Source organism: Monomorium pharaonis, chromosome 8 (assembly GCF_013373865.1).
Source record: "Monomorium pharaonis isolate MP-MQ-018 chromosome 8, ASM1337386v2, whole genome shotgun sequence".
Taxonomy (NCBI): Eukaryota; Metazoa; Arthropoda; class Insecta; order Hymenoptera; family Formicidae; genus Monomorium; species Monomorium pharaonis.
This window is the reverse complement of record NC_050474.1, coordinates 5507609-5530216: the sequence shown is the minus strand read 5'-3', so window position 1 is coordinate 5530216 and position 22608 is coordinate 5507609. Positions and strand designations below refer to the sequence as shown.

General features: G+C 40.8%; 1 protein-coding gene across 1 annotated transcript in view; it reads right to left on the bottom strand.

Annotated features, from left to right (window-relative positions):
• LOC105834882 overlaps positions 1 to 22608 on the bottom strand; it is a 105228-nt gene that overhangs the window by 8472 nt on the left and 74148 nt on the right. The window contains exon 4 of the mRNA XM_036291571.1: positions 22118 to 22160. Within this exon, the coding sequence (XP_036147464.1) occupies positions 22118 to 22160 (43 nt within the window). The remainder of the gene's footprint in view (positions 1 to 22117; positions 22161 to 22608) is intronic.

Below are 22608 nucleotides of genomic sequence, written 5' to 3'. Positions count from 1 at the left end.
TAACATAAACTTTGTACATTATATATATAATTTTAATACAAAAAATTTTATTTCCACATTTTCATGTTTCACAATATATTAAATTTAATATTGTTATACAAAGTTTAGAATAATCAAACAAAGTAATAAAATAAGAAACAGTTTTCTTTTTGTTTATATTATAAAAAAGCTATTCCTAAAGGACCTAATTAAAACAATTAACTACATTAAAAGAATGGTTCGCTTTTTTAAGATTAATTAAGTGATTAGAATATGACGCTTTTAAGATAATTATTGCAGTAATCCATTAAAGGCAACTAAAGAGGATTACAGATCAAAACCGGGTTTAAAATTTGCAACTAAGTATAATTATATGTATTTCAAAATATTATTAATCGCACCATTATTGGTTATCAAACTGTAACTACGGTTACAATTAACTTATATTCTAATGAGTCAAACATAAAAGTTAATTAAATTTATATTATCACTTCACTTGCGTGCTCTTCCGAGCTTAATGCAATGGCACAAACATAGAACAGGTTCTTACCAACAGGTCTGTATGTACAGATTTAGATGCTCTCATTTAAATAAATTTCACTGTACATCGGAAGCTTTATGATGGCACGTATCAGCCAATCCTTCTACCTCGGCATCTTTCGAAATGTTTATCGCGAAGTTATTCCGAGGATGGAACAAACGGCCCAACATAAGCAAACTTTCCAGCGGGACGGCAGCTGATGCTGACTTTAGCTGTTGGCTGTTAACCTTTCCGATTAATCGGGTGATGCCATCTGTGAGGCTGAGACAATGCGGGAAGAAAGCTTCCTCGACAAACACGTCTCGGTGTGGCTTTAGAATAAGATGATCAATTTTTATAAAAGCCAAAGAACAAGATACCCTCGTGATAACTTTTATAGGATTCACTTATAGGATTTTTGAGAACATCATAAAATATGAGAAAAATATTTGATCACCTTATGTTGGTAGAAGATAATAAAAAAATTAACTCGCGCCAAATATCCACCGGACATACAAATTATGGATTTTTTTTTTGTATTTTTATATCGGATGAGACATTTGACAGCGACGCAATAATTTAATTCTACATTTAACAACGTTTAGTTCAATTTTTCCAAGGGATTTCTTCTTTGTTTGGGTAATTTATTTGTAGATCTAAATTTCCTATATAATTCTTTATTTAAATATCTGTACAATTTTGACTTCTGTAATTTGACGCTCTGTATGTTATTCATCACACTGATCTCTGACGGGGGAGGAATTAATCACTATTAAATTTTCAATTTATAATATATAGATAGGAATATCCATTGCAATGATTAATTTAAACATAAATCATAATCAGTTATTAATCGCATTAATTTCGCTAAATTACCTTCGAATACTCTTTGTAAGCTGTCGGTTTCGTTATTAAAAAAATTACCGTAATTTTCTATTCGAGAGATCACTTTTCGTCCCACTTTTGTGTCCAGATATGATGAAATAATGATTTAAAATTGCTTTATCAATTTTGCCCCCTGCGCTGATTTTGATTTCATTCGCGATGGGGAAAGGTTCGTATTTACGGGCAATAGGTGAAATATGCAGAACTTGGCCGGATGTTTTCGGCCGGGACAGCAGCTACTACACATTCTTATGCGGCTCACGAGCGGGGATTTGTATACACTCGACTCCAAGTACCGAACATATGGCCCTTTATCTGGAAACTATACACCGTCCTTTGGGGTATGCGGTATGCACAGCTTAAAGAGAATACTTCGAAATAGTTTTCACATAGAACGACGTTTTACAATGTTACCGTCGTTTGCGTTATTCACGCTACACGTTACCGGTTTCGATATTCCGCGCAGTTATAAAACGCCGCGTATTCATTCTTTTGTCGCTATTGTTATCTTCCTTTGAAAGCGCCAGTAGAGCTAGTTTTTACCTAAAAACGTAACGACGTGTGCATTGCAAAAGCTCTTCGAAGAAGGAATGTCTACCTTCTTTTTTTTTTTTTTCAGTGGCGCGGCATATTAATGTGCCTTTCCTGTTTCGTAATATCTCATTTTATTTCATTCGCGCAGGAAATATTATCGTCCCCGTTCTCGTTGCGCAAATGTACACGCTGGTGACCGGAATTTTAGTTAAATATCCATTATGCTTCTAATCTCGGACAAAGCAACAAACGTCAGCACGTCAAACGTGGCAGAAACACGTCTTATCCATTAACGGTTATAAATGCTTAAACCAGCGTTGTTTCCGGCGCTTACCGCGCTCATATTCTAAATGGTAGATTAAGTCAACGTGTATATCACGAACGACGTACTGTAATGTCCGCGCGATATACATAATATGTAGATGCTATAGTTCAGGGCGCGCGCGCGCGCGCGCGCGCCGAACGGACACGATATGCACCTGCGAATGTACGTAGCTTACATTTTAGCCGGCGCGTAAGCCTTATGTTTGCATCTAAATGTAAACTTAGTTTGCATAATCTCATCCAGCGGCGGTACACGTGTTCGTACTTTTAATTTTGCAAATACCGCGTCCGCGGCGGCGGCGGCGGCTTCTCCGCGACCGCGCGCCGGTACAAATTCGGCCGGCACCCGTAATAAACACTTTTCTCTCCCCCGGCGCGGAATCCCTCCTCCCCGCGCGCGCGCGCGTAAATATTTCAATTGGATTTCGTTTTAATTAAGTTCTAAAATTGCGCGCCGCGCGGAAAAAACCCTCGCGCGTATATGCGCGACGTGACGGGAGAAACTTATCTCTCTAGCTCCGCGCTACGCTTGCTCCGCTTCCAGCGTACCGGTCCATCGCCCGGGGGGACGGACTAGAACTTCGCGAGACAATAGCGGACGAATATTCTTACGAACTCCGCCGGTAATCAATATTGATCCGAGTCGGAATATGATACCCGGCGCAAATATATTTTACAGAGACGCATAGGATGTCGGAGGATCCGTTCCATCGATCAGAATCCCAATATGTGATTAGCAGTTATTTTATGTTTCATTTCTAGTCCTAGAATACCACTTAAATTTATTTACACATTAACACTATTCTGAAAACACTCATACAGTTAAGAATTGTTGTTGGACTTTTTTGTTTGTTTAACAGTTTTCTACGAAAAAGATTAAAGTGACTTTTCGTGCGCCGGATAATGCGACTAATTGTTTTTATAGAGATTGTTATAAGCTGTTTAAAATTTATCAAAAATATAATAACGACAAAAGAAAGAGTTACAGGCGGAAATAAAGAGATGGAAAACGTGCCCTTTGCAACGTGAATACGTGGAAATATACATATAATAGACATTGCGGACATTTGGTTCTTTGAAAATTCTCTTTAAGAGATAATTCTTGAGCTTCTTACTTGGTTTCTCGTTTTCGCAGTTAATATGAAACTTTCGCGTTTGAGCACCGACATCTGGCACGGTGATGGTATTCTAGTATCGAAACCAGTGTACCCATAAGTCTTACGGAAGTTGGCAGGCTCCACCGCAATTCCGTTCGTCGTAATTTCCCATCTATTATTTATTTGTCTTCCTTCTTGTGCTTTTGAATCTTTTATCTTGAAGGCAATCGCACTGAAATCGTGCCATGTAGAAGCAGCACTATGTTTAGATTGTCTGCTTTTTTAGGCAATTTTAAGATAGCTTTCTCGGATTCTCTTTTCTCTTTATCCACCCGAGCAAGAATAATGTTTCGCTGAAAATATATTAAGCTTTTAATCCCGACGTTTTGCCAGCTTTTTTTTTAAATATCTCCCTTTTTTAACGCGTTCAGTTTTCCCAATATCTTTCCGATTACGATTACAGTTTGCAACGTTATCTCGAAAGCCAAAGAGAGCTTTTCAATAATGTCAAATCGCATTTTAAATGGCACTCTACAATAATCTCTATATTAATCACCTCAACTCAAGCGAGGATAAAATCCACCATTCACTAGTCGATAATGTTTCGTGCGATGTAAAATCCGCATCATTAACACTCAAGCGCGCTTCAATTAGACCACCATAAATTATTCGCCGGCAGGGTAAAGAATGGGGACATTTAACAACGTTTTTCGACGGACGCGGTCGCCGTATTTCTTCCGACTAGCGACCGTAACCGGTCTACTGTTTCTGCAACGTCCTGTACAGGCAGGACCGGGAGAGACGTACCGAAATTTTAGAAACGATAAATTTCCGATGCGAGATAAATTATGTGTGCGCAGGAAGGTTCTGCAATTTTCAACCGCTTCAAATAAATTCTCCGAATATAAAGATGATATCGACAATAGCGCTTTTCTTTTCTTTAATAATTCTCTTAATTTCTTAGCGTAATATCACTTAAATAATTTTTTATAAATACTGAGATATCAAGTCTTCAAATTTAACGTTTAAAAATTGGTCAACAAGTATTCATTATATATAAAATCTTTAAATATTGAGACGATGTCAACAGCAGAATTTTTCTTCATTTCAGATTAATATCCATTTCTTGGATAATTGATAGTAATCAATTAAGAATAATTCCTAAGAACAAGTGATATTTTTAAACGTTTTTTTCATCTTAAGATACTGAGGTGCGAATAGTCTTCAAATCGAACGTTTCAAAATTAATAACCACAAATATTATCAATGTTTGCTGAATGATAACGAGACGAATTGGATAAAACGTAAAAGGAAAAAAATCTCATCAATACGCCTCAAGCCGGGGTTGTCTGGTCACGGCCCTGTATAGGCGTATACATATATCTCCCTCGTCTTTCGAGCTTCACCATCTATCTTTACCGGGAATAATACTCTCTCTCGGGAGAGTAGTTCTCGATACGAGAGCCAGGTGTTCGGCTTCGGAAAATCGATCACGGCGCAGGGCACCGCGAACGCGAACGCGACGCGACACGCCGCGCGGAGAACTCAGAGGCGCACCGGCGAAATTTGACCGTGCGTCAATCGGCTCCCGATTTAGACCCTTGGCTTGTGAAACCCCCGGCGTGATATCCACCGGCGCTAAATCCATCTCGAATCGAAATGTTTTGATGGCGGGCTGCGCGTTGGTGCGCGCGTATAATGTTTTGCTTTTGATAAATCCATCTGCCCGTGACGGCTATACACCGCGACCGGCTCTCGCGAGCGGTGCCTGCCGAAAATCATTGCCGAACGCTGTTTTATGCCCGCCCCGGCCAATTTCGCGCCGGGTCGCGACCGTGTGATTTATCATCGAGCACCGTTCCTCGGGATTTCCGCCTGTCGAGATTTCGTAATATCACTCAATTTAGGGATTCTGTACGACATTTTGTCAAAACCACGGCACCTATGTACCTCTATGCTCCGACGGTCTGCGTAGATTTTTTTCGTCCATGAGCTCAAGATCAATCTTATTGCGATTACTTGGTGTATTTTCTCACTGTGAGGTCGAAGAAGTGACAACGCTATCTGGACTGACGCGGTCAATAAGACTCGACATAAGTGCTCATAAATATTCTACAGTATGGTAAAGATAGCGTAAATCTGGCTATAAGGCTAATAACGAATTAATAATAAAATTGTCTTATTGTACCTCGTTGTGACACCTGAATTAATTCTCTTCTATCGATTGTCCGCCGTTGTTAGTCCTTAGTGATAAAGCGTCGAAATGCATTAATTTCAATCCCATTAGGCCCGAGCGAGGTTCCACGAGGTCTCTCGCGGCGTGTAACATCTCGCCGCGATCGTTCGCAAAAGTCGTCGGATTAACCGGAAATTTCGCATAACGGCGGTATAACTATGCGAGGCCGCGGCGTGAAGATGGTTACTAGTAATTGCAGTTCGGAGTCGTTGAATGTGCGTATCGAGTCTGCGGCTAACCGCGTTGCATGGCATCGCTTTCCTCGCAGGTAGCGATAGAAACTTCGTGCTCATATACAGCGGTGTCCCGTAAGCCACGATCTGCCGTCATATTGAACTACTTTTGCCGAGGCGGAACTTCGCAATGCGATAAAAGAGAGGTCTTCGCGAGCAAAATTAGTGTTCGAAAAGAAAAAAACTTTAGTTTAAAGACCTCCATTGTAAGGATTACTTTCATTATAAGAGAAACTTATATTTCTTAGAGATTAAAAAGTAGATAATTATTATAAAAGTGTTATTCAGTGGAAAAATTAAAATAATTCAATTCGAAATACATTTAAAAGTTATTGAGAAAAATATGATTGTAGAAAATTAATTGTAGAAACATTGTAATAAATTCTTGTAACAAATAATAAATTGTTTTCTATTGTTATAAAAAAATGACGTGGCCTCAATCGAGAATTGTTTTGTATTTGTACCTTCCCATCTATTTATCAAACGTTAGACGCGCATCTAAAATCATATTCCCGTGCACGGTTATTCCCGTATATATGCGGTACAGCAACGTCTCTACATCATTTCCCGGCGTTTCAATTACACAAGGTTGTGCGTGTACGCGCACGCGGACTGCATTCGCAGTTGCACGTGCGCGTGCATAAGCCTGTCATGTCCAGAGAAACTGTTTATTCGATTCGCATCCGAATCGTCACTTGCACGGATTTTCATATCTTGCTTACTAAATAAACCGCCTGTTCTCGCAATACACCGTCCTTCACGTAGTATTTATATCCGGGCTGAAACTGACACGGCCAAGAAGGGAAATGTGCTACCTTTAATCAGGACCACACGCTCGAGACGGAGAAAAATAGAGATTCGACGGTGCCGCGGAAAGTAACCGATTCGATGATCGAAACCTTCGAAAGTTTAGTCACTCGAGTCAGCTTTACGATTTTCTCAGATTTAGATTTCTCTCTCTCTTTTTTTTTTTTTCGAGAAACGATAAGCGATGACGATATTTCCTGCTCTCTCGGAAACTCTGAATCAATAATGATGCATCGCGCGAGATCGTTAAAACGATAAAAAAAGCAGATGTTAGTTTCCGACTCAAGAGAGAGAAAGAGAGAGAGAGAGAGAGAGAGAGAGAGAGAGTCCGTCCGCGTTTAAAAACAAGTGGGGGCAGGTTTAGCGGGGGTGGAGGGAGAAGAAGGCGCAGCTCCAATTGCGGACAAATATAACTTTCCAGCTGCAATAGGTTCGCCAGATTGCGTACACGTGAGAATCAGAAAGCTATTCCCGTACGGCGATGTATACATAAATAGAAAAGGGCGATGTTGCTAACAGCAGCGCGAACGTACGAGCGATATGCGGCGCACGCGAGCAATGCCGCGCCAGCGTGCGAGTGGCAATTTTGAAAATGCCTCGTCATATTAGCGGAATTTCGGGCGAGTTATGCGTTACATGTTTGCATTTAATGTTGATTGCGCCCCTGTTGATATCGCTGCTTGTCGATGCGTCACTTCGTTCCGCGCGACGAAACGCGAGATCTTTTGAACTTAATTTCAACGGCGGTTGGCAGTTGTGTGGCGTGACTCTTTTGCTGAGGTTTCAATTTGCCGAATTTAATTGTAATACGTCTCTCCTGACGTATATAAATCAGTCCGGGGAAACGTTGACTTTCCTGGTTCTAAATCAACATTTAGCTGTTAAACTCGTGATATCAAATTATACTCGATTTGAATCATTTGAAAATCATCCCCGTGTCTCTCGCCGCTGCTCGCCGTTATATTATATCGTTAATTTAACTAAAAACAACAAAGTTACGTATAGTGCGACACAAAAAAATTGATTTCAATCTGATTTCGTGATATTTAACAGCGAGGAAAATGTATCCTGTTGCCGTATATATAAAATTGCCTCAATAGATGGAAAATGATAAGCCGCACGATTCTCTTATCACACTTTCGCTAAATTCGTACAGCGTTCGATTTATTTTATCGGGGGGGGGGTAGCCGCAATTTACGGGGGTGAAAGGCGGCCGAAAATCGTGATTTAACGACACGATATATTTCAGTTGCCCGGAGACTGTCAGAAATATTGTCCGATGAAAAGATAAACTGCCGTACAAACAAGCCGGCCCGCGGCCATGTTGGCGCGCGGGAAGCGATAGTGCCTGTCCTATGCAGGGACGTACGGCCAAATACATATCCAATTAGCGGAGCGGAGTGCCGCGCCCGGGGAATAACGAGCTACCGAAGGAAACCGAAAGTTTTCGGGGTCGCGGTCGAAGGGTAGAGGGGAGGGGGGGGGGAAGGAAGACCGGAGGCACAATGTGCCGTGTCGAAACGCTATTCCCGCGAGAGCCCCCCTGGGAGCCTCGCGCAGACGATAAGGACACGGGAGCCAAGTAGCGGTGGATGGTTACGTGACATTTGAGGATTGACATTAAACTGAGAGGTGACGGCCGTCGTACGACGGCTGTCGCGGCTCTTACCGGCATTTCGCTAATGCCACCAGGGCCCGCCTTTAAGGGTGGGTTTTTACGAGAAAATCCGGCGGTTTTAGAGTGGTCGTATTCTCTCTCCCCTTCCCTCCTTCTCGCGTCCCCGAAAGATGCTGGGTACGACGACGACGACGACGACGACGACTCGTCGGAGCGGAGATATTGCGCCGGAGTTGAGCGCCGATGTCGCGACGTGCATGCCCGCGGAGAACGCAATTTGTCGTATAAGCGCGGCGTGATTGAGCGCGTCGCGAGATCAAAACTTCTGACCTTAGAGACCTTTAGGAGCGATGCTTGGATCTCTCCGCCCCGGGTGACGCAACTTGTGAAACGTCTTCTCGCAATCTCGTGAAAAACGCGCCTGGTTTTTAATTTCGCTGATGAAGAAAGAAAATTGCACAGACGCAAATATTAGCCTCGGCGAATTTTTCTTTCAAAAAAATCTAAAACGTTCCCCGGGAGAATATTTCGCATCTCCGAGAAGTACGTCCATTCTCGATGAAAAAATCTTATCATGTAAGATGGACAGGATAAGATTTTATAATTCTGCACGCTTGTATAATATTTTTTATCTTGCGAGAGAGTTATTAATTAGAACTAACGATGACTTTTATAAATTAATATTCCTTATCAAGCAATTTCCGTTAATTTCTAATAATTAAGTTGTCGAGTGTCGTTTAAGTCGTAAGTTAAGAGCGAATTGTACAAAATATGAATAAGATTAATTGCAACCAATAATACGCCGGTTATAATCTTACACTGAGAAAAAAATGTTAATTTGGACTAAATTTTCCCACTAAATTAAATTTTGTCTATTCAAGTATTTATATATTTCAATGAACTATATAAATGCTCGAATTGAAATTTGTGCATTTAAGTTAAATGCATAAATTCTTGAATGTGCCTTGTTGTGATTACATCCAGGTGAATTTATAAAATCATTTATCGCGACGAGGATCTATCTGAATATAAAGTATTTTTAGACGCACATCGAATCTAGATCATTCCCTTCCCTCCCAGTTTATAAACTTAATTTATTTCTCTTATCTATGTATGCTTCCGCATACTTGAGATGCTGCCGCTTTCTCTCTCTGTTTCGAAATACTAATCGCGTCGCGAGGCAACGCACTGCAACAGAATTGTGAGAAACTTAGCAGTTTATAACAGTTGCCGTGAGGATTTATCACAAAGCGAATTGTTATTAAATTTAATTAAACTTGAATATACGGCAATTACAACTCGCAGACAGCTTCAACCTAAGAAAATCCGCTGTGCTCGGAGTTGGCGGTCGTGTAACTTTCTTCCCAGGACGGAAACGTGAAAGTGAAAATTTTTATCAATAGAGAAATCTTTCACTTTTTACATTCCTGCTCTAAGAAAGAGTTACATGACCCTGCATCTGTAATTTTTTCGCCTGGAAATCCCTCTTTGCGAAATCTAAACGCATGATATGTTTAACGCCTGTCACTAGAGAAAATTAAATTTCACCTTTAACAACAGATTTTCCAAACACGAAAACATAATTTTAATTTTCGATTGATATTTCCGCCAGAAATATTTCCATCGTAAAGCTAAGCACTCCCCCGCTCGCCATTCTTCGAAGTTTATTTACGTCAAGATACTGATGGTATACAAAAAGCTCTTGAAACCATCGCACGAAAAGTGAACTCGTCCTTGGCTTTACGCGCGTTACGAGCGTCTTAAGCGGCGCTGGCACGAAATTGTGTAAAAATAAGTTCACCGGGGTTAACAATCCGCAGGACTGTATGGCGCTCAGACAACGAGCACGGGTGCTATTACTCTTGTTACGAGCGACAGTAAAACGACCAGCACGACCAGCGCGAGAGGCAAGAAGAGGAAGAAACGCCGGGAGCCATCGTCGTCGTCGTCGTCGTCGTCGTTGTCGTTGTCGTCGGGTGGATAAAAAGCATGCGGTTGCTCGCTGTGTCGACGTCGAAAATTTGTCGAATCGACGGAGAGAAGCGAGAGGGAGCGCGGGATGAAAAGCCGCGAAGTAAATCGCACGCGAGGCGCAGCTTCGAGGCGCGCGGAACGCTCGAACGGCGAGGAGGAAGAACGTCAACGCTATTTTAAGCTGTTTACAATGCCGGTCTGACACGCACGGCCACCGTTCCGCGGTCCGCGCGATCGCGCTACATTAGACACATGCGGGCGGGCGGATACCGGAAGTGCGCACGTGTTGTCTACTTTGCATTTGCGCTACGTTTCTGTGTTTCGGGACGAGAGTCAAGGGAGACACGGGATTACGTATTCCGATGACGTCGCCGCCGCCGCCGCCGTCGCCGCGCGTTTTCGCTTAGCCCATTTAAATAGATTATTAATGGGGCACGCGGCTTATCCGCCGAACCGTCTCTCTCTCTCTCTCTCTCTCTCTATCTCTCGCTCTCGTCGGGCACTAACGTAGTCGCTGTAGAAGTTATTACGTCGAGCATTTTATATCCGGGGGATCGCGTTGACGTTTTCTTCTTTCAAGTCGCGTGCTCTTTTTCCTCTAATTTCCCCCTGGTAACGGACGGAAAACAATATACCTTTGTTCGAGATACCGCTATTATATTTCCGCGCATTTTATTCCCACATTGATATTTCCTTCGAGTTTTACGCATTTCTCAGGATTTTGTTATAATAACGGGAGAGAGAGAGAGGAAGAACGACGTGACCGCCTCGGTAACTTATTAGCATTAACTCGAGATCTGATTTCGATTAAATGCAAAATCGTGAAGTGTTTTACACACAATTTTCTTAAACGGACGAAATAGATCCTTTCTTTTTCTTCACACGGGAATACCTTGCGCACGTGCAGAGGAATTTGCGTAACATCCGGGTGTTAAGCTCTATCGGAAGTGCATACAGCTGAATTCGCGTTATTCATCGTGGATTCGCCGACAAAGGGCTACGGTTTTGCGAAACCGCACGCTTGTATCTTCGGCGGTTTCACGCGCGCGCGCTACAACCAGGGGCAACTCATGAAATTCAAAATCGATCGTCGTCTACTCCAGGTAATCGGAGAAACGTCGCAGTTCTTCAGATAATAAAATTGCGAGGACGAAAGGTAGAGCCCGTCGTAAAAGCGTCCGATAAAAGTATTATGTTCCGCGGAATTATAGGCGCGCTACGCGCGGCAGTGATTCATGCGCGTGTATTCCGCGGCCTCGGAATTTTTAAGCCCGCTCGAAGTTTAAAGGGAGAATCGGAGATCCCGTAAACGTCCGCGGAGTTATGTGATTTTTAGAACGCGCCGCGATACGGAAACAGAATGCACGAACGGAATAATAAAAGCCACGTTCCAACGAAATAACAATAACGACGCGTTCGTGTAGCAATAGCACTAAAATCAATCTCCATTTAAATTAAATTGAAGAACACTCTTGAATTAAGGATATTGTGGCTCTACAACACCGTAGTTAAAGTAAAAGCCATTGGAATTTAAAAACTTCAAGTTTCCCTGATGCATTCCTATTTCCTTTTAATCGACGACGAAAAATTTTGGCTGTGAATATCCGAACTGTAGCCCTAAAAATATATTTTTTTTATAAGTGAATAACTTTTGAACGTCTCAAGTAAGTGAATTCGAATGAACTTTTGCACAAACGTTTATTAGAATTTTATTTTAATGCATGCAAATTTAACTCGTAATGCTATTGCCTCATCAAATTTGCAAATACAAAACGCGATTCTGCGTAAGAATCAAAAGCGAGCAAAAAGTTAAATAATTTTTAAGCCAGAAAACTATGTTCATCTTTGCACAAATACTCGGGCATAGTAACACAGAATCTATGAAATTAAAAAATTTTTGACAATACTTTGAGACGTGGCACATACATCCTTAAATAAAAAGGAAGATTCAAATAAATACAAAAAAAAAAACTAAAGGAAAGAGGGAATTTAAAGAGGAAGGAGAGCTTGATTTTTTATCTCGAAGATTAGGTATTCAACCTCAAAGAGGCCCCGAAATTTCCTTTCACTTCCTTTCACGAGTCACCTATTCTGCCTCTCTACGGTCTCTCTTTTGGCTCGCCTTGCCCAATTCGTTCCGCACGTGGCGCGGCATATAATTGCACCGCGCCCTTCGTACGTAATCTAGCCGGGGGTAGGCTGTTATCGCGTAACACCATAATTTCAATCCCCGCGAATATATCATTTCGTTGTCCCCGGCTACACACAGGGCGGACGCAAGTAGCAAGCGCACGCGTTTGCCAACGTGCGCGTGCATTCCGCCGTGGCACAACTATGTATAGACTCCGGGACAACGGAGGTGGTGGTGGTGGTGGTGGTGGTGGTGGTGCTGCTGCTGCTGCTGCTGCTGCCGGCAACGCTAGCGCCCTACGGAACACCCGTATGGAATATTGAAAATCGATTAGGGTATCAGACCCCATCAAATAAATATGTCGGCGCGTCCTATCTCTCGTCTGCTCGCACCCTCGTCGTTGTCGTCGTCGTCGTCGTCGTCGTCGTCGTCGGTGCGCCTTCAGCGTCGCCCACAGCAGACGTTTGCGCCCGTTACGAAAGTACGAAACGCTGCGAAGTCTTTTTCCGGGACCCGTGTCGTACACGCTTATTCCCTATTGCGTCGGGCGAACTCGGGAATTGAAATCGGAATAAGCTACCGGAGTGAACTCGGTGAGCTCCAATAATCTTAAATCGAGCAACATTTTTATTCGAAAGAATCTTCCCAATTGTGATAGCACTCGACGTACCCAGTATTCTTTTTTATTGAGTAACAAACATTTCATTTTGTTACTAATAATGGCAATTTTAGCTATTTTTTTTTATAGAAGCTCTTTGTTTACTAGAATCACGGCATATAGATTTATTTGCTAATTAGAAATGATAACAAATAATTGCCAATTTGAAAAAGATTCACGTAAATTATATTGCATAATATTACTCAACATAAACGTCTTGGGGATGGAATAATTTAGCAGAATAAAAAAAAAATGAAAAACTGACTCGCCCCGGTTAACTATATCAATTTTGCTTTTATAACTAGCACAAATTCCGCGCCGTTTACGACGTGTGATTTACCGGGAGAGAGGAAGAGAGAGGGTAAAGGAGAGAGAGAGAGTCCAATAGGATTCTTCGCAGCCTCCTGTAAATCTCCCTAATGAAAGTCTCCAGAGAGAGGTTCTCGCAGGATCGTATTAAACCTGGAAAGCTCTGCTAAAGAACCTACCCGGCAACTCTTGTGAGACATCGCGTGCGAGAACATCTCTCGGAGTCGGCGTTTCCTTTCCCAACCGTAGCTTCTTATTAAACATTCTTGAAAAAAGGTGAAGCTCCGTACTATTCTCTCGGAAGCGATAGTAACGTCGTTCGCGAAATTTAACGGGTGAATTATATCTCATAATTCTGCCGCGTCAAATTTAACGCGAATAAAGGATGTCGTATCCATTCTCTCGCCATGTATTTTCAAAGTTTTGATATACTTTAAGTATGAATAAAATCCACAGTAAAGAAAAGAAACATGTGTTTGTGTTCTGATTAAAATTTTTATGTTGAATTTTTCAGATATTCGAATGTTAATTTAGATTAATTGTGTTGAATATTTTGTATTGACATTCAATAATTTTTAAAATACAATTTAGGAGAAAATAAAATTATACAAGAATAATGTAGTTCTAAAATTTAAGTTCTTTAAGGTAAGCGAATAACATGTACGTGTTAATTTTATACATTATAAATATAAAAATTTCACCGAAGAACCGTGTTTGTTTTTTAAATATATTCATCTCGTATCAAAAATTAACGCAAAATTTTTTACTACGCGTATAAAATTAAAAATACACAAAAAATATAAGTTTCGGTAAACTGTGTGCTAAAAAGGAACAGCGATTTTCCCGTATAAATTAATAATATTAAAACAAAGCGTGCATACAAGGAGAGCAGAGAGGAGTGCGGCGTAACGAACTGAGTGAGTCGCAACATCTATTGTTTACCGCCTGACGGGAGAGGGAGCGCCGATTTTAATTCAGCGATCTAATTTAACGATTAAATCGAAATTGCAGTCTCATAATAACGACGACCTTAGAATAAACGCGGGATAAAGAGGGGGAGGGGAAGGGGGGGGGGAGCAACAAAGACCGTCCGCGCGCTCGGATGCGAGTTGAAGCGGACTAATCGATACGAGCCGCCGCTCGCGCGGATAGATATAGGGCAGAGTAAACGAACTTACTCGACCTAACGAAACATTATTACGCGCCCCAATGAATTCGATCAGTTTCCGACATTGCATAAGCCGTCAACGACAGAAGAACGGCCGCGGACAGAAGCTGCTTGCAGATCGAGAGAGAAAGGGAGAGAGAGAGAGAGAGAGACGGCGGTTTCGAGGAGAAACGCGAGTTATCGATGATTCAGAGCTGAGCGGCCGACCGGCCGGCCGGTCGACCAACAGCTCGCTTGGTCGGCCGGTGTTTTCAGCGAACACAAATGCAGATACACTGCTTGATGAGAACAGATGGGTTCCATATGGACTTGCATACGCAGTTGCGATTTAGCTCACGCATGGAGCTGTCAGGAGTATCGGAGTCCTTTGTGCGCCTTTATGACGCGATAATCGTACCCGTTACGAGCAATAAATTTAGTTGTCATGATCATAACCGCTTGTAAAAGATACACGTATCTCCGTTCCATTACTTTTATCAGCCCGCGCTGGTTTTCAATTGCGTAGTAGATTAATTCCTTTTACGGCGCTACCCACGTTTGCTTTACACACGTTTATTGGCAATTTATTTGAAACGCCGCCCCGCTGCATTAGTCGCGAAACGTTCAACTTTCGTCCCGTTAAAAATTCAAGGATCACAAGTATTTTCGAAAATTAATATTCCTCTGACGAGCATATTGACCTCCCTCCCTGTCTCTTTCTCTCTCTCTCTCTCTCTCTCTTTTTTACACAGTTCAATGCGAATAAATGAATGTGAACGTCGACTCGTGGGAAGACGATATCAATTTACAAAGTGACGCATCGGTGGAATCTAAAATTCACATTCGCCGGGCAACGCCGGGGCCCGGCGACAGGGAGATTAATGCTTCTTTCGTGGACAAAGCTTAAATCGTCTCACCATCTTCTCTGTCTTCCGGAAAACGTAAGATCTTCTCTCCCGAGGCCTCTTCCCTTGCTTTTGTGTGCCGCGCGTACCACGGTCGCTGGCGGTTTCACAGGCGGCTTACGGGCGCGCGCGCGCGCGCGCCTCATTCTCATATTCCCAAATCCGTGCATGGGATGCGGTTGAATTTCAAACTAGCCGCTGACAAGCCGCCCTTTGTTTCGCGCCTCCGTACTACCAACTATTACGCTATGCGCATTAGCCGGCTCATTGTTTTTATCACAAGGCCGGAGAACGCTACTTCGAAACACTCCGAAACGCGCCTTCCATCTATTTATACCCCGGCTCATACAAGATTTATATCCCCGACAAGTCCACCGACATACACGGTGGTCCAACGGACTTCCGCTATCTTACGCAACTGGGTTTATTTTCAGCTTCGAAAAAAGGTTGTTCCACATAAGACCGGGTAAAAAACGCCGAGATGCTCGCTCGTACATTAAGCGTTGCTTTCTTAGAGAGAGAGAGAGAGAGAGCATCCCTTTAGAGCGGAGTAATCTCTCCTCGTATAAGAGAATTCATTTGGATTATAATTAAAAGGATGTCTAGTAGTTCGACATTCATCTTAAATTACGAGATAAAATAAAATACGTAAAAGTGCAAGTGCACAAAAAAATACTTTTTAACGAAATGATAAAGAACAGTTGTGCTAAAAATTTAATTATACAGACACAGATCTGAAAATAATTTTGTTGGACTATCAAAATAATCATGTAGCCTACGTTCAAGCGTGGCGATAAAAAGTAAAACGTGCCGAAGGTATGCTGCAAAAAACTTTCAGATTTGTTCCAAGCTAAATTTTTAGATGTTTCAGCAGAATCGTTCTTTCCATGGAAAAAAGTAATCTTTCGAGAAGGTAAAAATAATCTTTAATTAAAAATTGAAGAGCCACTTTTGTAGTACTTTTACGTCATTTTTTTTTTTAAATCAACGGATGCTCGATCGAATGAGGTGTTTGTTTAAAGGGCACTTCGTAAGTCGACTTATCTACCGGTATCAATTAAAATAAAATATTTGATCGGTCGCGGGGACAATTAACGTGACCGTAAGACGATTAGGGGGGAGGGGGAGGAGGACATGTACGGCGCTAGTCCGGGAGGACTAATGGAGTTTCAAAGTCGTTAGCCCGATCGCGTTGTCCGTATCCCCGGCGCGGCGCGGATCGAGCGAGACGAGCGCAAGGGGAAGCGCAAGCGAGCCTAGTCCCCCACTTTGAAAGGTGATAGGTGACAATTTGAAGGCGAGGCGAGGCGAGACTCGACTCCGGAGGTCTCCCTAGGAGACTCTTCAATTTCGCGAAGAAGACCGGAAGTATATCACTCAGCGGCCCGGACATATTGACACTTCGCCCGGAGCAGGCTTGAGCTACGGCATGCCTTATTAAACCTCGCCGGCTAAATTATGGCAAAGACCATTCACCGGCAGCGTGGCGTTACTACCACCGCGTCGCTATATCCAGAGGCCCGGGCTCCCAGCAGTCTTCATCGAACCTTGTCTGATCTCCGATATATCGCACTCGGTTCTGTACGCGGCTACCAACGGGCTGCTTGCACTCGAATAGTGAAGGAGCATTTCTTCCAAGTTGTCACGATATCGAGGAATTCTTATTTCTTCATAAAAAAAAATAATGCAAAATACGAGAAAAAAAACCTTTTCTATAAAAAATATAAATTTTAAAGACTTCCAGAGGTTATTTAAGAATAACGCTGTATCTACCGCTTGACTCTGATGTAAATTATACCGATAAAATTAATGTAATTACCGGATAATATCATAAATTATATTTAAAAAAATACAATTTCTTTTGATGTATTAAATGATGTAATTTAAATAAAGTATACGATGATATACATAATAGGCGATCAATAACGCATTAAGCTTTCCATATCCGGAATTATAATTACTTAATGAAAGCAACGCCTTCATGGGAGCGGAAGGCCAGCGAGCTTATAATACGTGGTAAAAGCTCTTAACCAGCTACATTCGTGATATTACGAACAACAACCGCGTGTATACTGCATGCATTGTATCGTTAAAGGGTTAAACCGCAACATTTATGCCCCTTGCATTAATGCTCGCTTACAGCTCCGTGGATACGTTATATCATTACAAAAATTAAAAATGTACGCTGCGGCAATTTTTAAGATATACGTTCATACCTACGTGCACGTTTAAAAAATGCATGACGTTGTACCAATATATTAAAACCCACAAAGGAACATTCCTCAGTTTGAAATAACAATTTAAAATATAAATTAAAAAGTACTCCGAACATCGCGTGCATTCACGTTCGTTAACTCGCATTTTAATTTTACGCTTCAGAATATTAATATCACAGCCGGTCGGTCACAGCGATAAAGATAGCCCACGCCTGCTCCATATTACGAAAGCCGGCGAGAGAGAAAAAAGACAATTTTTCTATTATACCTTAATAAACGGCAGACGTAAGCTAAGTGGCACTCTCGAAACGAAGCTCTCTATTAACCTATTAACCGGAACAGAAATGCTATTAGTCCGAATTATCCGAATGTAATTGTTAGAATGTCGATGGAAAGGAAAAAAATTCTCCCCCTCCCCTTTCCCATCCTGTTCGTGGATAAAATTTAATTAGACAAATACTTCGACAATTAGAACAAATTGTTTTTTAAGTGATTCACGATTATAAAACCTCTCATTTTTCTTCCTCTCTGGCGCAGCATGCGTGTCCTGTAACCATTTCGATTACGGTTGTTCGAGTTTAGCATTAACAACTATTGCGACTGATACAATCGCGACCGGTGATTCATCGAATAACGTTAATTTATCCTAATTAACATTTGGGCCCGAGCAGGGGCTTGTGATTAATACTAATTTTAGCGTTTAGCGTTTAGTCGTGTCCCACGTGCGCTGAATGGCATTTAATTCGGCGCTACAAATGCTAAAGATCAGTGAGTAATTCTGGAGTATAATTATTGGAATACATGCTAAATGATTATTATCAATACGATATATCCTAAACAATTATTATCATCATTATTATTATTATTAGTGATATAACATATGTATCTCGCAAAATGCATACACACATACATGTTTAATAAAAAGGGTATATAACAATATAATAATAATAAAACCCTTTGAAATTATTTCTTTAAAGAGAGTTGAAAATGTAATTTAGGAAAAGAACATTGTGTGAATTTCCAGCGGCATAATTTGACGTTAAGTTTGGAATGTTAAGCATTGACCTGTAATCTCGTCATACGCGGTCGGCTTCCTTTATCCCACTTATTTATAATACCCGCAGGATTGCGATAGAAGTGGTACCGCGATGAATTTCGAGGGCTCCATCCCGTTTCTAAGCGCAAGCAGCAGGCGTCAAGTTTCGAGGCGTAATCGCGCGGCTGGAGGCACACGATGGCTGTGTGCTGCGGGCGCCGTCGCCGTTATTATTTTAGGACGATGAGAGGGAAGCCCTGAGGGCGACCTTAAGATTACCTAATCGAAAGTTTCTACGGCTTCCGACACGTGCCTTGCCAATACGTCGAAGCGAACGTGAGAGCCGCGCCGATCTGACATCCCGGGAACGTGTCGGGTTTTCGTCCCGACGAATAAAAAATTGGAGCGTGACAAGCACGCAAATAAGTAAAGTATACAAGTTTTCGAGATCTTCTTTTTCTGACTAATCTTTTCTAACTCATAAAAGAATTGTCAAATTGTAAATTGTTACGAAAAAATTTAATTACATATCATATCGATAATAAGATCAGCCGTGATAAATATTGTCTTCTTAAATTTCACGATTATATGTTGATTAATTACTGTGTAACACACGAATTTCCTCATGTTTCGTAGCTATAAAATAATATATACGATAAAATTCGTCTCCTTATTACAAAATATATTTCATGCCTCGTGAAGGAGAATTCAAGTGGAGCATGGTTTTAAGATAAGACGCGGGGGATCTTAAAAGAGAGACAATACCCTTCCGCGCAGTTAACTTTAAGTAGCCGATTGAAATGAATCTCAGTTGCCGAAGAGCATTTATGGATGAATCCCAGTTGCCGCGCGATCAATTATGAATGAAGTCGGCGCTCTCTCTTAAAAGCCGTCGTCTAAGGATCTCGATTTTCAGATGGCCGATTCCTAGTTTATTACACAAGAAACGCGGCCGCAATTATCGGCGATAATAAACACAATTTACCAGTAAACCGCTTCAATTCGAGCTTAAACTGCGATACGCTGAATATATCAGGCTGCGAGAGAGGGAAATTTTGGGTGGAAATGGATACGGCCGACAATGCTACTTGAACGGGCGTATATACGTCAGCGGATGTATAACAGCGGCAATAATAACTCACGCCGCGTGAATTACACAGCGCCTGAAATTAGGTCCCGTAAATATCGCGCGTAATCAAAAACCGATCAATTAAATTAAATATAACCCAGTGATGGTTAACAATGATAATAGATAAATTTCATTCGCGGAGCAATGCAAATAATTTAATTCACGAAACATTATCCGCACAAGTAATAACCCTCATTTTCATTCATCCGTCATAATTATTTCTAGAAATGCGCTAATGATTCGTATAACAAGCTATGGCGAAGCAGCGTGTAATTTTATGAAAAATAACGCTAGAGGATTCGTTTCGCCGAAGACGCGGGTTTAATCATCGGTAACGGTATACTCGTAGGGGCGATCAGATAATACAGAGGCCAGATAATCGTTACACACGGATCTGGCATTATCCCGCGAATGGAATTACGACAATTTTCAGGCGGGCACGGAGGAAGGAAAACAGACGTGACGAGGAAATTTAACGGCGGACACGGACCGGTTAAGCTCCGTTGCAAACGATCTTTAGCGTACCCGCAAATTAGCGAATCCACGTGACACGCAATTTCAATCCCCGATACACCGTAATTCTGTTAGATTCCCGTACACAAATCCAGAACGCTAATTATCGCATTTCGCGTGCGTTTGCTCCTGTTATTCCCCAGTCGGTGTGCCTCCCTCCCCCCTCCTCCTTCACCCCGTAAAACCCGATAATCTTGCAAACCGCTGCGAGCTTCCGCGATACCGCTGTATCGGAACTGGTCGAGAAGTCGAGAAAGTTTGTTTACCTTCTTTTTTTAATCCTAAGTGAGAAATTAAAGTTATTTCAAGAATATTTCAAGTTAAAATAAAGTTATCCATTTGCAGAAAAACATAACTGTACGTATCTTTTTATCAAAGTATAGAACAGTGAATATTATAGCGCGTTAAAACTTTGTTCAACTTCTCTCAAATTCTCAATTTTATTGCCAATTTCTTCCTCTTTCAATTTATCTTTAACTTAATTAGCGAGGGCCATATAACGACGTATCATTCATAATTTCATTTCCGTCCCTTAATGCCTCCTTGATAATTTTCCCTTAACCCAGTTAATTACATATACTTCGACAGTTAAGTCGCGATGTCGCGTCGTTAGCTATAACTTTTAACGAAGCACTTCCGGACATGTACCGCGCGCGAGTCCAACTTCTGACTTATCTTGCCCAAAGTCTTAAGCCTTAAAGCCGCTGTACCGGTTTGCCCGGGTACTTCAAAGACACTCTGTATCTCCCGGACAACCGGCGGTGGCTCAGCATAATAGGCACTTTAGACATGTGCCCGGGGGGGAGGTTGGCCTCTAAGGACGTGCTTGAGTGTCAAAGACCGCGTAAGGTATTTTAAAAAATAATATCAATTTTATATTCAAAAAGTAATACACATACACCATTTTCCTTCGGATTACACGTTTTGTTTTGTGTTAGATTTATTATGTTATTTCTATATAATATTATCTGGAATTTCTCCCGCAATCACCCTATAATACTTCAATACTCCAGAGATTAATTAGAGTGGAAATCCTGATACAAAGATATCGAAACCACGATAACTTTCAAAATTTTGCTCCTTGATATTGTATGGTAGCATACCACATATTTAGGTCGATAATATGCTTTCATGCATACTCTGATTCACAACAAAATATTTATTAGACCTTGCATTAATGTGCAATGTAAAGTCAATTTATTAATAAATATAGATGGGCTAGAAAAAAATAAGGAAGAATTGTGTATTACAAGAATAATAAGAAAATAACTTTTAAATAAATTATTTGGCTAGATAATATTTGCTAAATATAAAATAATTGCTCTCACATTTGCATGTGCTAAATATTAATAAAGATAAGACAATGTTCTTTTTATAAAAATCACATTATCAATTCATTAATCATCCTTTATTCTATCTGTGAAATAGGTCTTATATTTATATAATATACATCTTATATTATATTATACGTCTAACTATTTATATATATTTTCGAAACAGACCAACGAATTTGGAATCATAAATATGTCTTGTATAACAAAATCATGAAATAAGACACTAAAATATATTTAATTGAATGATATAATATTTTAAGTTCTATTTTATAATCTCTGAGTACATCCTCGTATACACAATAAATAGACTATTTTACAATATTCTTGTTCCAAGAAGTTATGTGTTGTCTAACCTATTTATTCTATCTATCTTGAGGCAATGAATTTATGAAATTCCATATTTATCCGTAACGTTGTATCTTTTCAATTTGATACGTGTATGCATCTACATTGTATGTGATGTACATATATGTAACACAGCTTTTCCAGCTCCATTACTTTAAATTAAAATAGAAATTTATTTGTTACTCACCGATACGACGTGCAACGGCGAAGTTATAAACTATGTCGTTGATCTGTAACATATAAATGCACAATTCAAATTAGAACACAATGTTGAACACAAGTAAAAAATTAAGTAATTATATATTAATACAATAAATGTATTGGCCATTAATTCTCTTTCTCTCATGCTCCTTAATAATAAACAACGCTTATTCACATACGGTGAATTAAATCACAAATTCAGTAACTCAAATAATCGCGAGGTACTTCAGTCAATTAAATTTAAAAAAAAGGGCAGAAGACTATACAATTTGTTTGACCTGAATTCTCGTTATTATATAACTTTAGAATTTAATAAACAAATCACATTCAAAATTCAATATTGCATATGCATTTACGAGTGCATGGCTTAAAGAATATATTATTGATGAACATTCGATCAATTGTTCGAAATGTTATACATGTACATAATTGCTGTAGCTTGGTGCGAGTTACTAATCGTGAGAAATTGATCGTATA